At 29.5% G+C, this 16,952-nt stretch overlaps 1 protein-coding gene across 1 annotated transcript; it reads right to left on the bottom strand.

Moving 5' to 3' along the window:
- Positions 1–93: 93 nt before the first annotated feature.
- On the bottom strand, positions 94–16,785 carry LOC114941416 (uncharacterized). Its single transcript, XM_085489262.1, is given in 17 exon segments — positions 94–428; positions 1,077–1,207; positions 1,688–1,800; positions 1,922–1,964; positions 2,361–2,453; positions 2,667–2,834; positions 3,091–3,267; positions 3,584–3,643; positions 3,645–3,701; positions 3,996–4,188; positions 5,948–6,019; positions 6,179–6,248; positions 6,902–11,207; positions 11,463–11,954; positions 12,960–13,073; positions 13,596–13,806; positions 16,635–16,785. Coding segments are annotated over 16 exon segments (6,249 nt in total). The 5' UTR covers positions 13,737–13,806; positions 16,635–16,785; the 3' UTR covers positions 94–409.
- Positions 16,786–16,952: the final 167 nt, after the last annotated feature.

The raw sequence follows: 16,952 nt of genomic DNA, 5'->3' as shown, positions 1-16,952 counted from the left end.
AAAATTCCAATTTTTAAAAATCGGCAAAATAGTAAGAAAATATAATTAGATAAAAAATAGCAGAATAATTTATCAAAGTAATTTTTATACACATTTTATGTATAATAACGGAGAGATATATTTTTTTATTACACTTTTCTTGTACATAAAATCTTATATTCTATACGTAATACATACACACACATCGTCTATTATGTACAAAATTTACAATCTTATCTGAATATATTAAACTTATAATCTTATTTTTTTGCAATTTTCATATTTCTAATTTTTTTATAAAAAAAATTCGTATTCTTTCATAGTTATTTTTTATACACTACAAGGCTTATGAAACACTATAAAAAGTAGGATGTACCAATTGAATTTTTTTCCACTTCTTTTTCAGTACTCAGCATTAAACTATCAATCTTTATGATAGTGAGAAAAACCTGCAATAATAATCATGTAAATAAAGTGCTCATGTTTCCTGTAATTTAAATATAATAATGCACGCAAACAAATAAATTGATAACTTCATTCATTTTCAGCTAGTGTATATATGGTTTATCCTATTTCCTATTTCTTCCATTACAAATTCTACATTGAATGTAATATTGCGTGTGTATGTAAAATGTTAATTATAAAATCTATATTTATGTATTGTACATAATTATTCGTATATTTAGTGTAAATAATTGATATCTTGGCAAAATATAATAGTATAAAATACAGTATAATAAACTCATTTATATAACTATTTTATAACTACAAAAAGCATTAGCAAAGTTCAAATATACGAATCTATATATTACTATGCCTATTCATTATGCACTATAAAAAAAGCAAAAAATCTCTGAAAGTTTCTGAATAATCTATCAAGCTACAAAAAAAATTAGATATGCGAAATATCACAGATTTTCTTTTCTATGCATTATATACATAAAAAACACAATATATTGATCGAATTTTTAAAATTTACAAAAAGGAAAAAGCGTGGAAGAGAGGAGCTGGTGGAAAAAAGCGATTAATAAGCTATCTTATTTTATTTTTATCGTCGAGTAGTACATGCTCTAGAAGTAAATTTAAATCATATGTACTTTGTGCGTGTTAAAGCGCTTCCGCCCTTTGTAGGATCCATCATTCGATCCCAATTAGTATGTCCAACGACAAATCCGACGGCGCGCATTTTCTCCTGCTCCTTACGTTCTTCCAGATCAGCCCAACGTACCTACAAATTAAAAAAAAATTAACATAATTATAATTTTTGTTCAAAAATCTTATATATAAAAAATTGCATGCAAAACTTCTGACTTCTTGCTACAGCCATACTTGATGAAAAATAAAAAATAAAAAGTTATATAAACTTGACAAATTAACTTAACAATTAAGTAAAGATTAACAAAATATACCAAAAACTTTTTTGTCATCTTACATTATACACGTAATGAACGCAAGTATTCGCATGTACACATCAAACATGAATGACATAAAAAAAGAAACTAATTTATTTCAACTTATTCTGCAAGAAAAGGACTCGCATAATTTCTCAATTCTGATGTAATATGATTGAATTATAAACAAATACAACGCTAAAAATTGAAGGAATGCAAATAAATAATAAGATCTTCAAATAGTTTTGTAAAAATAAATTGGTGAAAGAAATTGTGATTTGAAAAATACTTGTTTTAATATTCTGCATGATACGCACTCGTTTTTTACCAGACGTATCTTCCATATTATAATAGTCAGGAACTTGGAGGAAATCTTCCATAGTTTGAGGTTTTGTTTCATTTTTCTTTCTTGCTAAACCATCTAATCGATCTGCATTGCAAAGAAAATAAAGATGATTTTACAAATACATTCATCTTAATTATAAAAAATATATACATATATGAACTATTTTTTTAATCTCTCTTAATATATATAAAATAAATTAACTAACCTAATTTATCTTCAACTTCCATTTTCTCCCATTTGCTGACACCCTAAAAGAATAATGCATATGTAAATACATTAATGTGTAATAAAATCATATTACTAATCATATTTTTAATAAATCAAGTGATTTATTAGAAATTTAACAAAGGATATTAAATGTTGCAAGAACAAAATATTTAAAATATTTTGTACAAAGTTTCGTTTCTAAAAGATATCAAATTCGAGAATTAAAAATTAGTAATATTTTCCTGTCTTAAGTCTGTAATTCACGGTACTGCCAGATAAATGAGAATTTATTCTAACAAAAATTAATATAAATAAAAGATTAATAGGAATAAATACAATATTCTAGAAAAACTTTTAAAAAATAATAATGATATTTTATGAATACCACTAATGACGAATTAGCTCTCTGTATATAACTATTAAGTTCATTTAATTACAATTGTATCTTGACTGTCCTCATGACTGTCTTGACTATCCTCATTCTGAGCAATAGATTTCTCCTGTGTTTCTTCGCTATCCTCCATATCGACCTTTAAGAAAAATATTTCTAATTACAAATTTTATACAAATATATATACTCTAAAAAATAATATACTTTACAATATCATTAATTTATATCAATTCATTATATACTATCTTAAAATTCTAATTTTATAATGTACAATCATGAAAAAATTTAATAATGAAACGATTTTTTGTTGCAAGGCATGTAGATATTCTCTTTATGAAACAAATTAAATTACCTCCTCTATTGCCTGCTCTTGCAACATCGAGTTCACATCTAACTTTTGATGATAACTAGGCGTTGGTTCAAAGTAATCTATTATCCGATTAATTTCGTCTTCGGTACGATTGTGAATATTTCTTTTCAAGCATATCTGCAGATCCATTTCCATCTCGCACACATATACCTTTATAGAGACAACATCATTATCAGCAAACAAGGAATATGAATTTCGTGAAGGTAGAAAACTATTATTTCCAATCGTTAATTATTTTATAAATTATAAATATTAAAATTTATAAATATTAAACATTTTTGTTGAAAAAAGATTGATTCCAAATTGAAGTCTACAATAAAAAAAAAGATTATTTTTTTAAATATTCTGTAGGTATAATATATTACTAAATGTAATTAAATTTTATTAAATTATTAAAATAACTTACTTTAAAACCTTTCGTCTTAGCGAAACTCCACATTTCTTCATAATCCGAAATCTTCTCGTTGATGCAGTCCAATATGATGAAATTGAAAAACCCATCTGTTATATTTTTCTTGAAGGCTTTAATTAGAGATGTTACATAACTCTGTTCCACAGCTTCTTCATATTCATATATCATTTCCTGTTATAAATAGTAAATTCGTGTAAATCTAATGTGTTTTTATACATAATCTCACAATATGATATCTAATTTAATATTATCCAACAGACTTTTTGTTTATAGAGTTCCAAATCTCTTTTAAAAAAATACAAATATCATATAATAGTAGTATATGACAAATTATGAAGAGAAATACTATTTAATAATATCCCGTTTAAATTTTGGATATTATTAATATTATAAATTTTATATAATACAAATCTGGTGACCGTATTCTCCAAGTAAAAATAATTATTAGTTTCACAAAAGCTATTTTATATCACAATAAACTGTCTACCTTAACTGTGACTTTTTTCCCATTATCGTCTACAGTCTCTATTTCCTTTTCGACGAGGAAAATAATCATCTAAACTCAATATCCTCGGCGCAGAGCCTCCTTGTTCAACTTCTTTATCCTAGACAAGAAAAGTTATAGTTGTGTAGTATCAAATAAATAATAATTTTATAAATTCATAGGATGTACATATACGTATGTGACACATAATAATTGAATATAAAAAAATAAAATTGAAAAGACTGAAATAATTGAATGTTTAATTAAATTGAATTGAACTAAATTAATTGAATACAATAATTAAATAAAATATTCAAATTATATGTATCTTTTGGAGAGAAAATAGAATATATTCAATAAAAATTGTATCTATATTTTTATTGATACATATATTTAAACATTTATTAAAACGTACTTTGATAAGTTTAGTCACGAAAGATTTACCACTACCAGGTGGTCCTCTGAGAATAATGGCTATTTTCAATGGTCTGTTCTGACGACCTGGTGGGCACAGTAAATCATCGACCATCGTGTAGTTCGACATTTTTGCCAATTCGAGAGTTTTTGTAGTTGATTCCACAACATTTTTCTTTGTGTCTAGGGGAAGACTGTAACAAGGATTTGTCTTTCAATAAAATAAATAAACTCATACAATTATAGTATATCAGATTGATCGAAAAAATACTCGTTTTTTCTATTTTTACATAAATAAAAAAACGAATAAACTCTGATCAATCTTATATATAACAAAAAATTTTAATTTCTTAATAATTATATAATAAAAATATGTAATATTATATAATTTTATAATATTAATAATAATTAATAATATCATAATTGTATAATATATTATGATATTATTATTATATTAATATATTAATTATTATATTTATAATAAGACTATATATATAAAATAAGAACACTTTTCGTCAGACATAAAATATGACAATGTCGTTGTAAAGATACTGTAGATTAGTGTAGATAGAATTAGAATATCCCAAGTAATAAATTATGAGAAATTCATTATAAAGAATGAAGTAACATATTGCAAATATTTAAGCGAGAGCAATAATAATAACTTGTTATAATATCGTTCATTATAAAAATTCAGAGATGATGTACCCGTTATATGAATCGAAATGCATATGCTGCATATTATATATTCTCTCTATTAAGAGAGAGAGAGAGCAATAATATTAATACAAATATATCATAACTGTCACGGAGGAGTCAATTTCAAAAGATTAAAAAGAGTCAGACATAAAATCAATATGTACAGATTTATATGTACATATTTAATATATACATGCTGCATATAAAATGGCGTATTATAAGAAATGATGAAAATTTAATATAAATATCACTTATCATAGGAATTCAATTTGTGTCAGATAAAAATGCCACCAATTCTGTGTGAATATATGTCGATATTGTATGTAAAAATTATGAGTAATCCTACAATAAAATATAAAAAAAAATGATTAAAGAATAGTGCATTACGAGTAATATGCACCATTCTATAATGAATTTTTTATATTTTATTGTTTACTTTATCGTATAGTGTGAGAGCCATAATAAATTAACACAAATGATTTAAAGTAATATTCGCTTTTAGGAAAGCGTAGCCTTATTCGTTCAGAGATTTTTATTAAAAAAAAAGATATTTATTATAATATAAACTAACATTATATTATCATATTGATCTACAGAATATGTAATTGGAAATCATAAAAAATAACTAATAAATTTGATATATAAATTAGAAAAGATTTGTTAGAATAATCAATATTATTGGGCATTGTGTAAAATCTTCGGTAATTATGCGTAATTTATGCGAAATGATCATAACATACAGATATATTAAATTTGATATATCTGTTATATCTATATATCAAGCCTATAAAAATATCCGGATTTTATTGGATTATATCCGAATTATCCGAAAATAATTATTTTGATTATATTCAAATCAGGATATTCAGATAATTCGTGTCAATAAATTACACACAAAATATTGTAGAACATAAAATAAATATGTAGCTTTTAAGGAGCTTCTGGCATATTACTGCGTTGTTAAATTGTATTATGGCGTCAGAAGCGAAAAATCATATAATTCTCGTATAATTTGTATAAAATAATATACGTAGCTTATGTTGCAGCAAATGCATAACTGCATATGCGCAATATTTATATAGTAGGAACATAATTAAAAAACCTCATATATATGAGTTCGCAATATGGTAAGCATAGCATATAATCAAAAAGATCTATGAAAATTAGCTGTTTTTTTATCAAATATTTTTTATAAAATGTTTTTAAAAATGAGTTTTTTTTATAAAATGTAGACTCAAGAAGCAATTAACATACCTGGTCTCTTGTAGCTTTGTGTCTACGATGTTCTTGTTCGAACTCTCCTGCCAGTTAATATTTCCTTTCGATCTAAAGAATGCCATATACATTCAGAATATTGCATGGACTTCATTTATATATTATCATTTATGGGATAACTATGTAATATAACTATATTGTTATATTTATGTAGTCATTTTTATTAAAAAGTATTATAAAAAATAAGATAGAATAATGTTTCTACGATACCTGTTATCATCTTTGTCATTGTCTTTATTTATTTCCCTTCGCGAACTTTCACGTATCTCTTGAACCCGTTCTATATCCGAAAAACAATAGATAATGAAGCTCAATATAGGCTTAATATTTCAATATATAATTTATAATAATATAATAGAATAAATCTCTAAATTAGTGCAAACTTTATAAACGTATTTTACATCCCGTCCTTAGGTTTGTAAATATTTTTTATCAGTCCGATTAGTAGAATACGCTAATAAAGTAAAATACACTAGTTTGGTCGAGTATTTTCAAAAATATTATATTTTATATTGTTTTATAGAATAAAATTTCGGTGACTTTCAGGTCACTTTTCACAAATAAAGAATCAAGTAGCAAGAAAGAAGAATTGAAACAGTGAGCATTAAATAAATCAATAACCACAGTTTAATATTTTTATTACGTCGAAATGTTATATCGAAGAAAATGTTCAACTGTTATCAATTCACTTTCTGCTTAAATATTTTTTATGTTCTGCAAAAGCTTTTTCTGCGAAAAAGCTTTGTTAATATATTTATATCAAATATAAATATAAATAATTATAAGGAGCTAATTATATAAATTGATATAAGAAAATGGAGACAAACAACGAAAATCTTTTTTGATTTACAATTCATTTAAAAAACCTAGTAGTTAAAACTGGAATTCTACTATTATCTAAAACAAAAAATTACCTGAAATAAAAAAAATTACCTTTGTGAATGCTTCTATCGCTTTGGTATAGATCACTCTGCTCGTTACCAGAGTTTCGCTCAAAGAATCGGGATTCCGATTCAGGATTGTACCCTTTTTCTTTACGATCATCATTGTCCTTTCTCTCTATCTCGGGTATTTTGTCACTAGATTGCCAATCGTGTTCCTTCCGTTTATTATAATTATCTGCCGATCTACGCGTATCGTAGTTCTCATAATTTCTCGTTTTTTCCACATATCTTTTCGAATTCTCATAGTTACTCATCTTCTCGGCGTACTCCTTCAGATTTTGCTCGTTCTCTACCCAGTTTCTAAAATCCTTCTTCTGATAATGATGATGATGTTGCTGTTGCTGTTCGCGATCCAGTACCACCGGTTTCAGATCACCGTGACCGTAATCGAAGCACTGAACAGGCGACAAATGCTGATCCGCAATTGGCAGACGAGATGCGTGTCCGTAATCAATCACCTTCATCGGAGTAAAGTTGAGCGGTTCGACAAACTTCTTGTCAAGCTCGCCGTGATTGTAATTAAACTGTCTCGGCGCGCAAAAATCTTGACCGCTTCTCAATTGTGATCGCTTCATAAACAGATGGGAGGTATGCTTCGGCTGGAAGTCTGCAGGATTAGTAGCAGATTGTGGTCTGTAATCGCCCGTCATCGGTTCGGTTGTGGTCTTCTCTGATTTCAATTTCTCATCGAACGTATTTGGAACGCCACTGATGTTTTGTTGATGTTTATTTGCCCCGTCGAGTTTCTGGTCGTTGCCAAACTTATCCTTCCAAATATCGTTAGGTCTTCGATCGTATCCTGGACGAGGTACGACCTCTAATTCTTTTTTGCGAAGATTAGATGTATTTCCAGCAAACTCAGCAGTATTGTCCTTTCGTATTTCCATGTCAATGTTCTCGTTTCCTGAACAGCCTTTGTTAAACTCATCGACTGCTTTTGAACCTTCATATCTAGCCTTTTTAACGGGAATGTTATCTTCAAATTGTTCTCTTCTAGGGTTGTAAGGATTAGTACGCATGTAATCGCCACGATTGTGAAAAGAATCGCCTCGAGATGGGAAATTTGCATTGTTAGGATCGCTCATCGGTCCTCTTGGTTTGAAGTCTGATGATCCAAAAGAGCCATCGTTAGGATCTCGAGATTCGAATTGATTCTCGTTGAAATTCGAATTACGTTGAAGAAGAACGTTATTTGAATCGCGAGAACCGAGCGGAATATCATTAGAACTATGGAGACCAAGTGATCCTTCGTTGGACCTTCGAGTTCTATCGGCAGGAAATCCAAAGGCTCCGCTATTATCGAAGAGAGGTCTCTTATCGAACGGTGTCTCATTCATTCTACTGAATCTGTTAGGACCGGATCCAACAGAGCCGAGTTGCGGATCAGCGAGACGTCGAGTATTGAAAAAACTATCACTGGGTTCTCTAGAACCGCATGATCCATCGTTAAATCCTCGCGGACCAAATGGTCCTTCGAAAATTGGTCTAGAATCTAAGCGATCATTAGCGCCTCTAGGTCTAAATTGCATTTCGTTACCTCTAGGACCAAATTGGCTAGGATTACGCGCAGCAAACGGCAAATCAATCGAGCCTCTTGGCAGATCGATAGGTCTGCCTGGACCAAATTTTCCATTTCCCAGAGCTCGCGAACCAAATTGCTCGTTCATGGTATCTCGTGAGCCGAATTGACCGCTGTTGAACACTTCAGATGATTCGTCGTTACGATCTCGCTCGCTATACTGCTCATTGTTGAATCTCCCAGGACTGCCTCGACTTTCACTAGATGCATTAGGCCCGAAAGGACCGTCATGGGAACCACGCGGAGCCAACTGTGTGTCTGCAGGACCTTGCGGCTGGAACGTACTCGGACCAGGACCCATTGGAAATGTGTGAGAACCTTTAGGACCAAACATCGGTGGTCCCCGTTCAAACGGTGTGCTAGATGTAAATTCCATTCCTCTAAATCCAAAGTTATGATCCAAGCGCGCATCAAATTTGCCAGCTGGTTCCTTTTTATTAAAATCTTCGTTTGGATTCAGCGACGCGTTCTGATTGGAGTTTGTAGAAATAAGGCACAAATTGGGCAATTCTGGCGGTGGTTCAATATTTAAATCTGTCGGTCGTGGATCGTTTTCACCCATAAATGGTAAACTTTCAGACTTTTTGGTATCGTTACTGTTATTAGACTCTTCTATTTTTTCAGCACTACTTTGTATTTGATCATTATCATGCTCCTTATCTTGCTGCAAAATAGTATCACTATTGAGAAACTTGCTCTCTTCTGCATCATTCTTGTTTGAGCTATCTTCAGATACAAGATTTTTCTGCTCAGCACTATCAGCCTCGTTCGCTGGTACAGCTTCTACAGTCTTTGAATCTGCAATGTTATCAGTTTTTAATAAAGTATCAGAATCAGTAGTTTCAATATTCTCGAGATGTTTAGCAGAAACTTGAGAGTGAATATTGATTGGTTGGGATTGATTAGATCTAACATCTATATCCTTTCCTAATCGTTCGTTATAATCTACAGGATGTTTGACTAAGTTATCTGAAGATCCTCTAAAAGAAGATTCATCATCATTCTTAAAAGAGTGACCTCGTGGACCATACAATGAAGTGGAAATCTGTCCTGAATCGGAATGTAATTGAAAATTGGAGCTCACTGGTCCACTGTTGGAAAAGTTCATTGATCCACTACGATTTGGTAAATTCTTTTGAAGATCAAAGGAACTTTTAAAAGGTGACTCGCCAGCTATTTTCTTGAAACTTTCACTGAGAGAACCAACACTACTAGACTTGTCGGAATCAGTAAAACTAGGTCTGAATACGTCCCCGGCGGCTTTCCGCTTTTCCATGAGTTTCTTCAGTTCCGGTGATAACTCGTTCGGTGGACTAAATGAAGGATTTCTATTAAAACCACGAAGATTAGTACCGAAACTATCTCGTCTATGATCAGTAACATCCTTTGAATCAAAATAATCCACATTACTTTTGTTGAATCGATCTGATCGATCGTTTGAGCGAAAATGATCGCTGTTGGGTCCAAAGCGATCAGAGGAAAAATTATCAGTCCCAGGTCCAAATCGTTCAGCACTTGAAGCAAATCTATCTGGTGGAAATCGTTCATTATCTGGACCAAATTGATCGTTTGCAGGCCCACGACGATCTTTATCTATCCCAAAACCAGTTTTAAATCGATCGCCATCCGGTCCAAGCCACTCGTTACTGAATCGATCTGATCCTAGACCAAGTCGATCATTATTTGATCTGAATCGATCACCTCCCGATAAGAACCTATCACTTCCCATCAGTCCAAATCGATTATTTTCTCTATTAAAACGATCATTTCCTATTCCAAATCGCTCGTTATTTATATTGAAATTATTCTGTGAATTCAATTGATTATTCCCGAAGTCAGTGTAATTTGTATCGCTTCTTCTAAAGCGTTGCGCTTCGATTCTATCAAAACTATCAGTAGGTTTAAACTGATCTTGCTCATTTATATTTGAATTGATATTAGCTTCTCGTCCGAAACGTTCCTGATCACTTCTTCGAAAGTTGAGCTGTCCGTCAAAACTATGAGACGATCGATTGTTTGGATGAATAAAACGCATGTCCATGTTCGAAGGATCAGTCGAAGTAAATGGAGGACAATCTTTCGTATTTGCTGGACCTAGCACTCTCGCATTTTGCAATTGCGGTCGATCATTATTAGGGAAATTTGGTGGAGGTTGCGAAAAATTTGGCATGAGATTGTTTGACAGATTTGGTGGTGGCTGTGTAAAATTTGGTGAGATCATTTGAGGTAGACCAACATCCGACGCTGAGGACATTGTAGGTGTTCCGTATCCTGCTTCTATTCTAGGATTATATTGCTGATTTCCCCATTGTTGCGGATTAGACCATGATGGCACATTAGATCTGCTGATCATGTTTATTTGAGACGAAATTGATTGCGTTCCTTGAGTTGTAGGTTGATCGTTAGAATTTGTAGTTTCCGGTAATGGTGGAGGCGGCGGCGGCGGGGGCGGTAAAGGTGCCGTAGTACTTTGCTTTACTGTCAAACCCAGCAGCGTTTGTCCGATATCCAATACATTATTAATCAATCGTTGATTTTTGGTGTTTGATAAGATATTCAATATTTTATCGTCGCCAGATATGTTCTTATTCTTTTCGGCTTCCGTTTTCGCTGCGATTTGTTTCTGTTGTTCACGTTTTTTACGCATTTGCTCGCGCCGTTCAATCAATTTTTCACGCCACGATGTCCACTTTGCTTCGTATTGCTTGTATTGAATCTGAAAAATTGAGAATGTCAATTTAATTTTCATAAAAATTGTAAATCTGTTATTAAGATGCACACAGCTCGTGCATTTAATCCTAGGATATTAAGCGAAAGTACAGTTTAAGCATATTTTAACATTTTTAACATAAAAATCAAATATCAAAAATGTATCTCTTAATAAAAATACAATTCTTTAACACTCATTTAGTTTTATAGTAAACTTTATGCATCTTAAGATGTCGAGTATATAAATTGTAGTATTACTTACCTTGTCCGGATGATTGGCATTCTGCTGCTTCCACTTGTTAAACTGCTCTTCCCACTGTTGAAACTGTTCATCAAATGTTCTCTCAACCTCAGTCAATTCGTCATCTTCGAGCTTTAATTTTTTAGCACTATTGGATTCACTAATTACATTACTACCACATTTTTCCACCGAGATACTCTCCTTACTCTCGCCAGTTTCCGGTGGTAAGGGTGGCTGGCTCGTAGGTAACGGTGGATTCGTAGGATAGTTTGTCACATTCACTTGTGATATTGTTTTATTGGCAGGTTCTTTTATGGGGAATAACGGAAGATTATTTTGATGTGGAGGTGGCATGTTTGCAAATTGATATGTATTTGTGGTAGGTAAAGCGGAGGGTAAAGGAGGTCGCACATCCTCTTTGGGGAGAGGCGGTGGCTGTATAGTTGGAGGCAGTTGCATTTGGCCTGACAAACTCATATTCTGCGCAGATAAATGCTTCATTGTCTCCTGGTACTGAAAATAAATTTTTGTCGATAGAAATTAATGAGTTGAAGCATATATAATGTCATTATAGATATGAGTCATTTTTGAACATATAAATTGATAAAATTTTTACAATACAAATTAGCTGACAATAAAAAAAATAGATAGATATAGAATGTGTCTGAAAAAACATCTGTATATTTTAAATAATTTTATAAAAAGAAAAGGAAAAATTTGTTTTGTTACAAACTATTTTCATTAAAACATATTATTCTTATTTGTACTAGTATGATAAATAAAACAATTTAATATATGTAGAATTAAATGAAATTTTTGCAGTTTTTATAATACTAAAATAATAAGAAAAACTCAGCTTTAGAAAGATGTATAATAACTCTTTTAAACAGAATAATTTCACATAACAGAAAAGAAATATTGTATCACATTATAGTCTTTTTATCAGAATATATTTTTATTTGCTAATACATTAATGTCTAATAACTAAAACACTTTTTGTAACATTTCTTTCTCTCACGTATAAAAATAGCTCTAAAAAAATAGATATAAATTATTTTTATTAATTTCATATAACTTTCTAAATTTTTGAATCTTTAATTACTTAAGAAAATTCTTTGTACATCTTTCAATCTGTTTTAAAAAGAAAACAACTTTATGTAAAAAAAGAATTGCTACAAAATATTAATTTCAAACATATTTCGTTTGTATTAGTGTAAAATATATATAAAATAAAGTAATGCAAAATTATTTTTATATAAAATTATCATAAAGAAAATGGAGAATATTAAAGAAAAATATAAAAATATCTTTCTTGTCTATATTTTGTAATGTACGTATTACTCGTTTCTGTAATAAAATAATCAAATGTTTTAAAACTATAAATTTTGCAAATGCGTCAATGATAAATAATATTAAATTCCTCTCTCAAAAATCTACATTTATATATTTATGATTATATATATGTAATTATTTATTAAATATATTCTTCGTATAAGAAAATTCTCTTTTATATTATACCTTGTCGCCATATTGTGCTTGCCATTGTTGATATTGTTGTTGCCATTGCTGCCATTGAGCCCAGCCTTGTTGTTGAGCAGTTGCCCATTGCTCTGGTGTATATCCACTTGGTGCCTGATAAAGATTATGCAATATATTGTACTAATGTTAAAATAATGATTATTCATTGACAATTAATATAACACTTATTAGATTAGGGCGAAAAATTTATCGTAATCATTAAATAAAAAAAACTAAATTAAAAGAGAGAGAACATAATCTCTCATAATTTTTTTATTAATCAAAAATGTCATCACTAATTTTAATACACACTTTATTTATCTAAGAACTTTTTCAATCCATTCTTTTCATAGTATCAAACTATTTAAGTTAGTAATTTTAAAATAAAATTTAATAGAAACAATAAATATTTTGTCAATGTAATACAAAAAACTGAAAAAAATAGAATGTATTCAATTCACTTTTAATTTATTCTTACAGATGAATATATATATATATAATAATGTGTTAAATTTTATGTATTATTAATTTTTTTAAATAACTACATGCATTACACATGAAACACAATCTTGATATAACTTATTAATTAATTATATATACATATATAAGAATAATATCTTTTAAAATTATACTTACTGGTTGATTATAATATTGCATACAATTTTGCATCAAAGTTATAGGGTCTGCGCCAGCTGCTGCAGCATAGCCAACTGGTGGCTGCGGCACTGGAGTTGTAACAGCACCAGCTGACAGCTGCCATTGATTCCAATTTTGCATTTTTGAATCCTGTCAGACTAGCAAGCAACTTGCTAGTTTGCTCTAAAGGTTGTCCGTTCTAGGATTTTGGCTATTTGGTGTTTAAAAAAAATTTATATATTTTATTCATTGTAGCTACAAACACATATATTTTATGATTTTTCTTTAATTTATTTCTTACATATTTAAAGGCAATAGCTAAATATAGTAAAGATAAATTGTATATATATATATATATATATATATATATATATATATATATATATATATAAATTGTATCACAATATTATTTATTAATTATTATGTCAAAAGATAAGACGGTGTATCAACGCCGACAAATTTTGCAGTATTTCTATAAAAATAAAATAAGCGGATTATTTCGTAGAACTGTTTACAATTATTCATTATAAAATATAAAACTTGTATGTACATATGTAAAACTTGTATGTAATTTGTAAAACTATATACATATGTACATAAAATATATTTAATATATGTGTATTATAGTAATGTAGTATTATAATAATGTAGTATTATAGTAATGTATGAGACATACAACTGCATCATAACTAATGCAGTTGAAAAATTGCAGATGGTAATAAAACTTGTGCAAATCTCATGATAATAATATCATTTTATAAATCGATATGTAAAAATAGGTAAACATGAAAAAAATATCTATAAATATTATCAATCCCTATATCTTTAATTAAAATTCGCATGTTTTTGTTGATTTTATGTCAGAAGTATAATCTGACAAATAAAATCAAAAAACTGTAGTCCAATTTATTCAATGTATCAAAAAGATCATGCATTAAAGTAGCGCAGAGTAAAAAAAATTCGTTAGCAATTTAAATCTGCAGACTGATGCAGCAAGTTAAACATCACATGTTAACACAATTTTTGCATTTTATAATGCGCTTGGTAATTTTCCATGCAAAATGTTGACAAGTAACAGTTTCAAAAAGCATGATAAGAACTTGAAATTGTATTATCATTATGCCATATATTTATATGACACAGAAATAAATATTTATTTATTGTAATGACGAATAGTGGTTCACACATCTCGTATGTGAATAATAATCTCTAATTATTAGAGATACTCAAATAGGGAGATACTCGAATAGATAGACTCAAATAGATTTATATATTATAAATTATTCTGTCAAAATAATATAGTAATATATATGATAATGAATTAAATTCATTATTGCTCTCAAATTATAGTAAATGTTCATAAAATGTTACATATACAAAGTGCATTCCTAAAATAACTAAACAAAAACTTTATTTAAAATGTATTCTATTCTACCATGTATTATAATAAGCAAATGTTACACAAGTCATTCTTTCTGAATTGCAGATTATATTATCCATAAAGATACAACATCTGGATAAACTGAATAAAATATATTATTTGACAATGCTTAAATACAATAGTTAAATATAAAAAAATAGGTTACAAACAACAATATAAATAGTACATACTTAATTTTGAAAGCATTACTATTATTATTTGATACCTAACTATATTTTACTACAGTATTTAAACAATAATATTTGCGAAGATTTATTCAGATATTGTGTAATTTCTAATAAAGCTTAATTTAAATTTCAAATGTTTATAACCTGAAAAAATTCTTTTAAAGACCTCTATTTAAATAACACTTTCATTAGTATGATTTTAATGAAATACAGTAGCAAAATTTATATAGAAATCTGTCAGGTTTGTTTATATAATGTACGATTGATTCCAAAAAGATTAAGACACTTTTTTCTGATTTTTTTAAACACATTCAGTATCCAATAAAAGAATCTGTTTTCTAGAACTTTCTAACAATACTTTTGTTCTTAAAAAAACACATTTTTCCATTGGATCAGAAAATATGTGTCGACAGTCATTATAATTAAAGCATCTCATTCATTTTTTAATGCCAATCATACATAATATAATATATAAAATTAGATTTCATAAAATTTCTTGCAAAATATGCAAATATAATGAAGATTATATTAATTTATATATATATATATATATATATAATTATTACAATTATACAATTATGCACATAATCAGATATATTATTACGTTATATAATCTTATTAAATTTTAAATGCAATTGAGTATTCTTTTTCAGGCATATTTAATAATATAATAAATACTTAATAAAATGGCCAACAAGTGGTACAACAGATCATGTAAGATTATTCAATACATTTTGTTTAATGTGTTGCAAAACTATCACGCAAATATTTTTGCAACATATAACAGCATTAGAAATGCAGAATATCACACATAACTCTTAAATACATATATATAATCACAGTAAGATTTTTAACAGTACTGCTGTGAGGTGCGACTTGAGTAATTAAAGAAATCAACAAATGAGAAACAATATACTGTTTCTATCTTAAATAATTGTTTATGTATGATGTCTCAAAAATATAAAAAACGATTTTTCAGATATAAAAATCATCTGTTTCATAATTCTAGCATTAAAGCAAGATTTTTAAAATTATAAGAAAAATTGTAAGAACAATTTTGATTTAAATTTTCTTCGTGTCATTGTATTGACAAGAGAGCCTTCAATATAATTTTCAATATCTTCAAAAGAAAATATGCCTCCGAGAGAAGCTAAAAAGCAGGACTTTGAGAATCGCATATTAATTTAATCGTGTGAAACACGATCGGCCTTCATTCTCGCGTATATCATCGAAAATTTAACCGAAATTACGCAATCAATTTCGGTTCTCAATCAAAAGAAGACGGCGTAATTCTGTAATTCACGAGCATGTGTGAGAATACGCGAGAAACATTGCGCCGCCATATATGTTTATCGACACTGCATCGACTCGGGGAAAGAAACCCACAAACCTTATCAAAGGAATTAATAAATGCCATTTTACGCTACTCACAACTTGAGTGGCAGATCCGGCAGGCCTCGTCGATGATCGCAGACATGGACGCCTACATTCTACGTTACGCAAAAAATCGCGCACCGATTGAACTTATCACGACCGTTTTTAATGGCTCCGATACATCGACTGTCGACTGGTTCGGCTTGAATTGATTCGCAGTAATTTGATTAAACTCGGAGCAGTGCTGCCAACGGCCGCCGAAGTGTTTTGATTGGCTGTGACTGGCAGCCATATTGCTTCTGCCAGGCCGTAGACGAGTCCTGATTGGTGGATCGCGCGAGCGTATTTTTCGTGTCTAGGAACATTCGATGACGT

The sequence above is a fragment of the Nylanderia fulva genome, unplaced genomic scaffold, assembly GCF_048542155.1.
Source record: "Nylanderia fulva isolate GAGA-0341 unplaced genomic scaffold, ASM4854215v1 Scaffold8, whole genome shotgun sequence".
In the NCBI taxonomy this organism is placed as follows: domain Eukaryota; kingdom Metazoa; phylum Arthropoda; class Insecta; order Hymenoptera; family Formicidae; genus Nylanderia; species Nylanderia fulva.
This window is presented reverse-complemented; position numbering and strand designations above follow the sequence as displayed.